At 39.4% G+C, this 11,978-nt stretch overlaps 2 protein-coding genes across 4 annotated transcripts in view; one reads left to right on the forward strand and one right to left on the reverse strand.

Moving 5' to 3' along the window:
* Nucleotides 1-4,709, reverse strand: part of LOC111870318 (eIF-2-alpha kinase GCN2) — a 62,470-nt gene extending 57,761 nt beyond the window's left edge. For all 3 annotated transcript variants that reach the window (XM_023862496.2, XM_023862497.2, XM_023862498.2), the window contains exons 1-2: nt 4,549-4,709; nt 400-569 (exon numbers count right to left, since the gene is read on the reverse strand). In XM_023862496.2, coding sequence (XP_023718264.1) covers nt 400-569; nt 4,549-4,647 — 269 coding nt within the window. In that variant the 5' untranslated portion in view covers nt 4,648-4,709. The remainder of the gene's footprint in view (nt 1-399; nt 570-4,548) is intronic.
* A 3,231-nt stretch (nt 4,710-7,940) lies between these two features.
* Nucleotides 7,941-10,247, forward strand: LOC111870347 (nucleolysin TIAR). The gene has a single exon (XM_023862549.2). It carries the CDS (start codon nt 8,063-8,065, stop codon nt 9,281-9,283), a length of 1,221 nt encoding a protein of 406 aa, XP_023718317.1. The 5' UTR covers nt 7,941-8,062; the 3' UTR covers nt 9,284-10,247.
* Nucleotides 10,248-11,978: the final 1,731 nt, after the last annotated feature.

The following is an 11,978-nucleotide window of genomic DNA, read 5'->3' on the forward strand; positions in this document are numbered from 1 at the left end:
CAGGTGTCATGTCACATTATGATTATATTTTTGGGAGAGGACAACTGCTGAGCATGTGCTGCACTCTATAGCTAGCAAACTAAACAAAATCCTTAGTTTCAAAGATGAAAAAGCAAGGACTGGAGGATATAGAATGGTCATAAATTTACAGCATTTAAACAACACAAAATGGAAAAGCAGTGTAATATTTTTAACATAAACATTCCCAGGTATACCAACTTATACATCAACATCAACTCTGATTTCTCTGTGTACTTCTATTTCCAAATTCATTCATATTTTACAGCATGTTTCAGTTAGACTATGAAACATTTCAATGACAAGAAGAAATAACTTAATTTATCCATTAAGAAAATCAACTGCCAAATACAAAATAATTCAGTAAAAACTGATCTTTACTGTTCTGGGTACTGCTCTGAACATGTCACATGAAGGTCAATATGAGCATGCACTTCCTGCAGACCACTGCTTCCTTGCTGAGGTGTCAATGTGATCACAATTTCAAGAGGACGCCACACATTCCAGGCTTCCTTTTCACGAACATCCTGCAGTTCATGGGTGAAGATAGCCTGCAAAAATAGGTCTGCACTCAATTTGATTTTACAAGTCAAGGCGAACTTAATTCATGAAAGAGAATTCAGGGATAGTATCTTAACTTTCAGAAGGCAATGTAATGGGCTACCTGTATATTTCTTTTCAATACCATATGGTTAACTACAGATCACAGCAAAAAATAAGTAACACTGAATAAGGGTAAAAGATGAAAGAGATTACCCTGTAAACATTACACACAGACTCTGAAGATTACTCAAAAGATTCAACTATGATGGAGGGAAAAACAGCTGGATGGATGGACAGTCAGACAGGCATAAATTCACACACACATATCTCATACATGCATCACAGCTCTCTCTCCCTCCCCCTCCCTATCCTGACAAAAGGAAAATTAATTATACTGAGCTCCTGGACCAGATAATATAAATACACCTGAATACAGGCAAAATAAAAAAAAAAATAATAATGAAGAGGGAACCACATCAAAATGTCCACACAAATAAGAGGCAACATCCATCTACCCAATATTATCAAAAGGAGATCAGTTAGAATGCCAAAACCACCAACGCATTACCTTGCTGAATTCAACCTACAAAATCTCTTTACAATTTACAATATATTACACATGTGATTATTACCCCACCAGGAAAACATAACTGGGACTTCTTACCAGTGTGCAATTACAATTGTAAAGTCTACTACATATCAAGCATATGCTCTAAGGCCGATAACAGCAATGACATCAGATACAACACCCAAAACACATTTCATCTCTTGGTAACCTTCTAAAGCTGCTCATGATAGCATAAAGAGATACACTATATATTGCAATGGAGGAACTGCAAATACCCTTGAAATTAATTACACAAAACCTGCAATGAAGTGTGGGAGCTATGGAGTGAAACTGCATATGACCTGTAAAATAATCTCTGCTACAAGAAGAGGATTGAGATAAGGTAATGTTCTGGCATGTGTTCTTTTAATAATACACTTGAAAAATTCAATCACAAACTGAAAGCAGTGGAACTATATATTATAAACCAATTCAAATATTAGCCCATGCAAATGGCATTGATGTTACAGGAGATCAAATACCCAATTTCCGACTGTGAGAATACACAGTTTATATAACTGAGAATATTAATTATGATGAGCAACACTAAGAAAGAACAGAAGTAAAACATCAGATGGTAAAGCAAAGACATGTTACTGTGGACTCAAAACTCAACTGAGACATTAGCTTAACAAAGACCAACGACAAATTATATAAAATACTTCTGCGACCTGTTCTTATATACATAATAGTATATATGTGGCATTTATTGAAAGTGATAAACATAAGCTAAAAATATCTTAAAGAAAAACTCTTATAAAAATGCATGGTCCCACTAATGAAAATGAACTATGGCAAATAAGATACTATTTCAAACTATACAGGGAAGTCATCTGAGGGTCTGCCACAAATCCTTCGGCTGGTCAGGTGGTAAGTCAACATATCACTCACATCATCTCATGTTCTATACATTTGTATTCATGGCATAGTCAACAGGCCTACAGTCTATATACACTGCAATTCTCTCCAGTATCACATCAATATATCTTTGAACAGCTATTATGAACCATCTTCAGTGTAACATGCCTGTTGGCTATCATCCCAAGCCCTTGCTACTGCTTTAACCTTTTCTGGTCAAACGTCGATATATAATCAACATGGTAACTCTTCTACCACAAACAAATGTCGATATATTATTGATAGAGTTTGTTTCGTGTTTCTGCGGTCATATTTCGATCATACGACATTAGTTGGCACTGCAGGCTATACCAATGAATGTTTTGTCTGCCTCCTTTTGCCATCTGGAAGTCATAATTTGAACTTCTTGTGGAACGAATGTTATTTATATATTATGGCATGTCATACGTTAGTAGCATGCTTCTACGTTCAGCTAAACCATGGCCCTCTGGATTGAAGAAACTAGATATAATCCCTTGTGTGATGTGGATGAAGAATCTACTAGTGATATGTTAAGTGAAGAACTTGATATTGACTATGATGATCAGATTAATTTGGAAATTTAAGGAGCAACTGCGAGTGAAGAATTGGGCAAAGAAATGTCGGAAAGTGAGAGTGAAACAAATTTTGCTGCATGTTGGTGGATGGGAAGAAGTGACTTTGGGAGATGGTGCATGTGAGGAAATGATGCCACTGAATAAAGCAATTGGGCCATTAAAAAGAAAAGAAAGTACATGGGGTGATAAAACATATAGAGAAACAATTTCAGAAAAATTTTGTGCCAGGTAAAAACACTGTAATAGATGAATCAACAGTTGGGTTCAAGGGCAAAATAATTTTCAAAACTTATAATCCAAAAGAACCAACGAAGTGAGGCATCAGATTATTTGCATTAGCTGAAAGCGACACAGGTTATGTTCATACTATAATTCCAAATTATGGAAAACTTACAGGTGACATGTGTAACGATACTCTGATATACCGTTCATTTGAAGAATAGTTCTTTCCTTGTTGGAAAGACCATGACTCAATGTGTCTGGAATTGAAGAGTACCAGCATTTCACTGACAGATATTATAGCAGTGCTGAGTTGGACCAAGAATTTGACAATCAAAGAGGTAAGTACACAGTCGGCCCTTCTTGCACCAACTTTTTGGACAAAACAGTTCACTTAGTGGTTCAGCGGGTATTTTAAAACCTCTGACGACCTGGTCAGACCTGAAATTTGTCTAAACGCGTCGACCACAAATATTTAATACTCAATCAGTCATATTACTCACATTCTAAAATGCAACATATGAGTTATACACTGAAACAGTGTTCATGTGTATATGCCTGTACAGATATATGGAAAATAAAGGAAATGAATGAATGTGTGATACAAAATTGAATTTCAGAATATTACAGTTCCAGATTTGAAACTATTAATAAAATATAAATAAATTTAGATACAATTTCTTTATTAAAATCCGTCCCAACACAACAATATCAAGGTCATGGCCAAGACTGGCTCGTGCTACATGTTTCGGCTATTAAAGCCATCATCGGACAAATACAATGATTAATATATTCACACCACTGAACTGCAGTACTGATAAAACTGGATACATGATAATTATTACATTATAAAATGCTTGGCATAAAGGTACAAAGCACTAGACTATATAAAAACAAAAGTCATAGGGTAAAACAAGGTTAAGACTCTTCAAATGATGTTTTATATCAAGTCAGTTGCTGGTTGTTGCAACTTATATATAGATGGCCAGGGTTCAATTCCTGGCAGAGGCAAGGGTTTTCTCTACTCCACAGAATCAAGACCAGATCCAGGGCCCATCCAGTCTCCCATGCAGTGGGTACCATCGGCGACTTCCCTAGGAGTAAACCAGCTGGAGAGTGACGCTGATCTCTCGCCTACATCTAATGCTACAGTCAAGAATGGTGGGTTGCCTTCATGGTGGTGGAATATTAAGGTCATGGGCATTACCCCTACTTTTACCATGTATAATTACTGGACAAACAAAAAATTAAATCAGAACAGTGGTCTCTTTAGAAAAATTTGATGAAATCGATCCAAGTTTCAATATTCCCCTTAAAAAATCCATCAAATGCCTTGCACAAAAGTACTCGGCTAAAACTTTCTGGCTTCGTGTTTCAAGTTCTGTTTTCAAAAAGGAAATTCAACAAGTGAACATTTTTGGTTGGTGCAAGGAATGCGTGCGTAACTGGCACAATTTCCGGTATCTGCCGTTATCTTGGTTCGTTTTATTTGCAATATGCTTGTCGAATGCGCTGTGGATTCGAACAAGCGGGAAAGAACTGACGCAGAGAGCTTCTGGCTTCCGGCGGCCCGGTCGAAAGATTTGCGGTATCACATAACCTTTCGGTACATTTAAATAATACAGATAATACTGGGGGTAGTTCATATAAAAATGCGTTACCTTCGTTACAAAAGAGAACTCTAACTTTCAATATTTAAATTCTAACCTTAAGTGCCTGTATTTCGTTCTCTTGCCTCTCCTGCAGAGATTCCATACCGGCTACGTCAAACCATGCCTGCAATAAGCATAGGTGCATAGATTGCATAGACCGGTAGAATACCTTTACTACTACCGTAAACTAAAATCCCTCTAGCTGACTAAACTAACCCTACACATTTATGCTTTAACGTCTCCACGGTGTCTACACTAAATACACTATATGATCCTCTTCGACATTGAATCAGATTAAAACACAGACAAAATAACGAATCGTTGATTATCTCCTATCATGGATCTTCTTCCGTACACAACTGTACACAGTCCATCAACGTATTGTGTATACTTTCTCAAAAAATAGAATATTAGAACGATGAGATGAACACTCATAAAAATTACATTCTGGGCCATACAGTAGTGATCCGTGGTGATTTTTTGCTGAAACATTCCTTTTATTCTGTAGATGAATTTTTGTCTTTTGATTTTTCAAGTGTGTAAATGTAATATATAGCTGATTAATTTGTTGTATTTGTGTAAAGACAATGAAATTAATGGTAACTAGATTTAGATAATATTATTCAGACGACAAACCCCCTATATTAGGGTGGTACAGTATACGGTAAAGATATGCACGAGAATTAGATTTAAAACTGACAATTTCCTTATCCAAATGGTTGTAATACCTGTATGTATGGATTACTGAATGATAATAAATGATACTGATAATAATGATAATGATTGGCAAACTGTTCATGCTCGCTGTTTAATTCTGACAACACTCATAGGTCGAGAGCACACCAAGGAATCTGACGACAGCAACGCAACCGCCTAAAATTTACAAATAGAACCATTGTTTTCTCATTTTTTCCCGTCTTACGTTTAGTTAGGTACAGGGCTTGAGGTGGCGCGGGATGCGGCGGGATGGTATCCCGGTTCTTTTCTAAATGGCTTAAAAGCATCCCGCTACTTCTTTGGCAGTAAATGCCTATGAATGAAAAGGGGAAAACCATCCCGGTTCTATTTTCATTCCACCTCAAGCACTGACTATAAATATAGAATATGCTACAGCATCCAGTGCTCACCATTATCATCATCTGGAAAGCAGTGCGTGTTGACAGGCATGCCTGCATTATGACACTGCAACAAACTGGTTAAAATAATTTTGTCACCAGGGTCAGGGAGAGCCACAGTACAGTGAAGACTCTAATCAGACTTAGCTGTCAACCATGATTATGCAGCTATATTAAGACTGAAACATATGTGAAATAAATGATATATTCATGCAACAGGATGATCAAGTGCAATATTATGCAGAGAAAAAATTGGGTGCATCCGTTCTTGTGTGACAATTTAAACTGAAGCGCTTATATTGTTTCGAAATAATTTAACCTGGATCCAAACTTCTTCGTCTGATGAGAAATTTTTCCCCCAAGCCAAATCTATTTTGTCCGGCCTAGCATAGTCTGGGTGGCGTTGTCATATATACAGGACTTTCGCTCAATTAACTGCACAAGACAAAATTAACAGCTTCGTCAGCCTGTTGTGTCACCGTAACAAACGAATCACTGAAGCGCGTTACAGAACAGCTGATACTAGAACACAACGCGCAACGCAACTGTGAGAAGACTGGCATGCTCCGTTGTCTGGAAATTGAGTTTTTCAGGCTTTCCTAGTCTTGAGTTGCTGTTTCCTCAATTTGCGCTGCTCCATTCATTAACATGTGTTCAACTCAGGCTGTTATCAATTCTCGGAAATCGCGGTTGCGTTGCGGTTGCCAGTTTCCTTGGTGTGCCCTCGCAAGTAAAGTAACTTTGACATTGACTATAGTGAATTTGTAGGGTATGTAGATTAGTACAAGCGTTATAATTATTTGAAGTTACGAGTTATAAGTGTTCAATTAATGCAATTATCGATCCAAATCCTGCGTCTAATCACTAACTTACTCACTTATTTACATACTTATTACGGGATAGGCCGCGCCATAGATCAAGCGGTTAGTCGGTGGCCTCCCACTGCATTGGCCCGGGTTTGATCCCGGGTCTGGTCAAGTGGGATTTGTGGTGGTCAAAGTGGCGTTGGGGCAGGTTTCTTCCGAGTTTCCCCTGCCAATCTTCAATCCACCAACTACTTCACAATCACCCTCACCTATCATTTGGGGCTGGTACAATAGGCCAGAAGTGGCCGCAGTACAAGGGACTTAGTCCCACACCACTAGCAATAAAAAAAATACTTACTCCTAGAGCTGAGCCCTTCTTGAGGAGTGGCCAATTCTGCAGCTATTCAAGAATTTCCCAGCATTTTATGGAATCCGAAGGTTCATTACCGTGTTCACAAGAGCCCTCCACTGGTCCCTATCCTGACTGGCTCTCCCACCAATATCCTATATGCATTCCTCGTGTCCCCCACTCGTGCTACGTGCCCTGCCAACCTCATCCTCCTTGACCTGATCATTCTAATCATACTTGGATAAGAGTACAAGTTATAAAGCTCCTCATTATGGAGATATTTCCAACTTCCTGTCCAAATATTGTCAATATCATGTTCTCAAACACACTCAGTCGATGTTCCTCCCTTAATGTCGGAGACCAAGTTTCACACCCATACAGAACCACACTCAAAATTATAGTTTTGTGTATTCTAAATTTTATGTTTTTGGACAGCAGTCGAGAAGACAAAAGATTCTGGACCCGAGTTGAATCTCATCTTAATTTCCTCCTGAATCAGGCTTTTTTAGTTGTTATCGTTGTTCCCAAATATCTGAACTGTGCCACACTTTCAAATAAATATCTTGTCATGAGCCCCAGATGGGGCTCGACACCAAGACTTACTGACTGACTGTCAATCGAAATGTGACTTGGACTTGGACAATTCGACAGTTCGATATTCTAGTGATAGTTGTCAATAAAAAAGGCCTATTGTGAAAGTATTTGTTCAACCTTTTGTGTTATAGTTACATTGAACTGTAGTTACGTGGAAGAGTAAAAAAGTGACGTCGCAAGAATACACTCCTCGAAGTCTTGTTTCACGACAAGTTCATTCTGAATAGGAAATTTGTCAGACGAATGTTTACCTATACGGACTTCACTATACGTTTCGTTTACACAGATTTTAATCAGCTTGAATATTGTACAATACTTCACTCTTAATTGAGTCATAAACTTTCCTGAAGTCTATGAATAGCTGACGTACTGTCTCATTGTACTCACATTTTTCTCTAATATCTGACGAATGCAAAAGATCTGATTTGTAGTTGTTCTGTTACGCAGAAACCCACACGTCTAATCACTAACACTTGACAGTATTGTTCTGTGATCAAGCGAAAAGCGCTATATCGATTGCTAGTGATAGGAGCGACGTAAGAGCGCTCTATGCTTGCGTCAAGCATGGATTTCTGAATAACAACCTTGTTGTGACAAAAGAACAGCGGTATGCGTCAAGCATTTGTAGAAGCATATGTGGATACAGCGGGATACTAATCATCGAAGTACTTATAACAAAATACTTACAAAGTGGAAGAAAATATTATGTCAAGACAGATGATGAGCGAAGAAAGCCATCCCAGGACCTTGTATGTAGGGAATTTGGATCCTTCTGTGTCCGAAGATCTTCTGTGTGCCTTGTTCTCGCAGATTGGACCCGTCAAAGGCTGCAAAATCATCCGTGAGCCCGGAAATGATCCGTACGCCTTCCTGGAGTTTACGAACCATCAAGGGGCCGCTACCGCTTTGGCTGCGATGAACAAGAGGTTATTTCTTGATAAAGAGATGAAGGTAAACTGGGCCACTTCACCAGGTAATCAACCTAAACAAGACACAAGTAACCACTATCACATATTCGTTGGCGATCTGAGTCCAGAAATCGAGACACAGACGCTTAGAGAAGCTTTTGCTCCTTTTGGGGAAATTTCCAACTGCAGAATAGTTAGAGATCCACAAACATTAAAATCAAAAGGTTATGCTTTTGTATCTTTTGTTAAGAAGGCAGAGGCAGAGAGTGCCATAACTGCAATGAATGGTCAGTGGCTGGGTAGTCGAAGCATTCGAACAAACTGGTCTACAAGGAAACCGCCACCCCCAAGGAGTGAGCGACCCCGCCATGGAAATGCAAAAGCTCCAACATTTGATGAAGTATATAATCAGTCCAGTCCTACAAATTGTACCGTTTATTGTGGTGGATTTATAAATGGGATTACTGAAGAGTTAATGCAAAAAACATTTTCTCCATTTGGCACTATCCAAGACATCCGTGTCTTCAAAGACAAGGGCTATGCATTCATCAGATTCTCAACAAAGGAGGCAGCCACCCATGCTATTGAGGCAATTCATAATACAGAGATCAATGGGCAACTAGTGAAGTGCTTCTGGGGTAAGGAGACTGGTGACCCTAATCATGCTCAGAGTACAGGGCAGGCTCCAGCTGGCACTCAGTACCCGTATGCATATGGTCAACAGATGGGATACTGGTATCCCCAGAGTTACCAGGCAACTGCAGCAACAGCAGCTGCTGCACAGATGCAAGGCCAGTACCTGCAGGGGATGCAGGGCTACCCATACGGACAGTTTGGCTATCAACAGGGCTACATGGGCAGAATGGGGATGCAGGTGCCAACCTGGCAGGGCATGCCAGCACAAGCTCAAGTTCCGGGTGCGGCACAGCAGATGGCTGCAGCAGCGCAGGGTGCCGCGATGCAGCAGCAGGGTCCTGGCATGATGACGTACACCATGCAACAGTTCCAGACACAGTGATGAGCATAACCACCTAGCCTATGCATACAGTGAGGGAGGGAGAGAGATCGGTTAAATTATATGTGATGCAGAAATTCGCTATGAGGACAATTGGTAAGCTGCAAAGCACAGGAAATTTTCATCTCAAGGCAAAGACTTTTCATTGCACCAACCTTGACTAGGTCTTGCCCAAGAAAATGGAAATGGAAGAAAGATGGTTTTGGATTCCCCCGATCTGAATATGGGAGACCTGGTAACATGACAAAACCATTTTTTACTCCGCCATTTTATGAGACATTTGTGTCATGATTTGTGTAAAATATAAACACTGATATGAAAACCTGTCATGTATTATTTTATCATTACATCAGTATGTGTACTTCGATTCATATAAAACACCACTCAGTTTTGTTATAAGTCTAGCAAGGCAGGTAGTGTTCAGTTTCAATTTGAAATGTAATCAGTGATACGATTGTGTAGATTTGCTAGAGTGCGCTAGCATATTGTCTGATCATATATAGCCATGGTCCTGCATTCTTTTCTTAAAAAAATGTAAATTGAATGGGAGGGCCATTATATACCACCAGCAGGATATCTCTCTCATATTGTGGCAAAACACAGATAATATAAGTTTGTCCCGTTGTGTGGAGAAATGTGCTGTTTGGATCCAGTGATGAGTGATGATTATTTGATTGCACTTACCTCTTTAATTCAGACATTATGTTTATTTTTTTCAACTGTGTCAGAGCAGTTTGATGCTCATGCAAGAAAATTTGACCCATGTTGTTAAGCCTTAGGCTTTAAAACAGAGACCTCTCTTCTGGTGACCTCTGTTTTGAAACAGGTAAGGCATTCACTAACAGTAAAGTAAGAATTAGATTTAAGTTTCAATCAATAATTGTCACAAAGCATGTATCTCTGAAGGTAACTGTGCTGAATTTGATTCTTCTTGATTGTTATAATAAAATATTTGGGTCTGGGATCATTGTCTTTGTTATCGACTGCTCAGAGCTATGGTAAATACAGTGAAACTCAATTAAAGTTCCGTTGGGGAGCAGTAGATGTGAATATAGTACTGAGGAAAACCATATATGGTAGTAATTAAACACCAATATTATTTATTGATTTGAAATCAGTGAAATTGAACATAAAATAAAGGAAAACCTAAAGTGAGGAACCTTTAATGGAGGTTTCACTGTCATAACATTTCTGATTGCTGTGATACTATTTTCTTTTGTGGAAGCTGACAGAAAGCAAATGACACCTGTACTTCTTTTGGCTTATTTTGGACTTCACCCATCATCTGGTATGTAAATTTTCTATCACGTTTTTACTTTGATTTTATTCTTTTCTCCCACTGATGGAACTGGTTGTCGGTTTTTCATAGGTTGTTTTTCTACAGACCGGGGTTTGTCCAGTGATTGAGACTAGCTCTTTCTAACGGGCCCAACTGAATAGGTTTATCCTTCCCTATCCACCTGAAGACGGAGACAGATCCAGTCTCCGAAACGTCATGGTCATTTTGTCTTTTACATACCAGACGATGGGTGAAGTCCAAAATAAGCCAAAAGAAGTACAGTATACATCATCGTCAGAATCCTTTCAAGTCTATCCAAGTGACACCTGTTTCAGAGGTTTCTTCTTCTCAGTTCTTGCTTTTCTTGTGATATTAGATTGTGTGTTGCATCTGTAATTTGTTGTGCAGCAAATTTCTGGGGATAAGTGCCATGTAATTATGAGTTGTAATGACAGTGCCTTCTACAGTTCCTTAAAGACTCACTTTTTGTGTAGGTGCAAATTTGAAGAGTGCAGTCTTCAGGGTGATAATGCCATGTAGTTCAGCAGAAGTCTTCTGACCTTTCCAAAGGAACATCAGTGGACTTCTGCCAACTAAATGACATTACAACCCAGGAACCCATACTCTTCATAGTCACCTCTGTGAGAACCTCAGTTCTCGCAGGTATGAATTTGTTTTGTTTCAAGCCACTAGCATTTTTGTGAAGGAACTGAAAGAAGTTATTCTAGAATGTCAGCATAGCTGTGACTGGTTTAGTAACACACTCGGTTGCACAGCATGAGAAAGAAGTTTCCTCCTGCAGACTTGATAGATTTTATGTGGGTGGGGCAGTTCCCAGTTTTGTGTGTGTCTGTGGGGGGTGGGAGGTTACCTGAAGAAATTAGTAGACTGGATGGGAAGACAAGTCAGCAGCAATGCCCAGTGTGATAGCTGTTTCATGATCTTGTTAGTTATTCAGTATCCTTTAATACTTCACTCTTGAAGTTCATGTTAGCAGATTCAAATGTTGCTTACTGATTTGCAGTGAACCAGTGTAAAACATGACTATGCCACATGCAAAATCTGTCATGGTTATCCAAGGCCTTGGTAAGGTAAAAGAGGTAAAGTTGTCCCTGTGTTTAACTAATTAAGCACTACGCGCAATGAAGACATGTGGATGTGGATATATAGATCCACATTTTCTTGACCTCGGAACTAGTTAGAGGTGAGTGGTCAGGTTCATGCCCCACTTGCTTTACCTCTGGGGAAAGAGCCCCATGTACCCATTGGATAGGGGGCTGGGTGGGCCCCAGAGGCAATATGGACTACATGGAGAAAAGAAAATTCTTGACCCTACCAGCACTCGAACTGTGACTTCCTCGTTGTCCAGCCTGTGGCCAGATGCTATACTGACTACACTATCCCAGCTCCCATCCAAGG

This window comes from Cryptotermes secundus, unplaced genomic scaffold (genome assembly GCF_002891405.2).
Source record: "Cryptotermes secundus unplaced genomic scaffold, Csec_1.0 scaffold391, whole genome shotgun sequence".
Classification (NCBI taxonomy): domain Eukaryota; kingdom Metazoa; phylum Arthropoda; class Insecta; order Blattodea; family Kalotermitidae; genus Cryptotermes; species Cryptotermes secundus.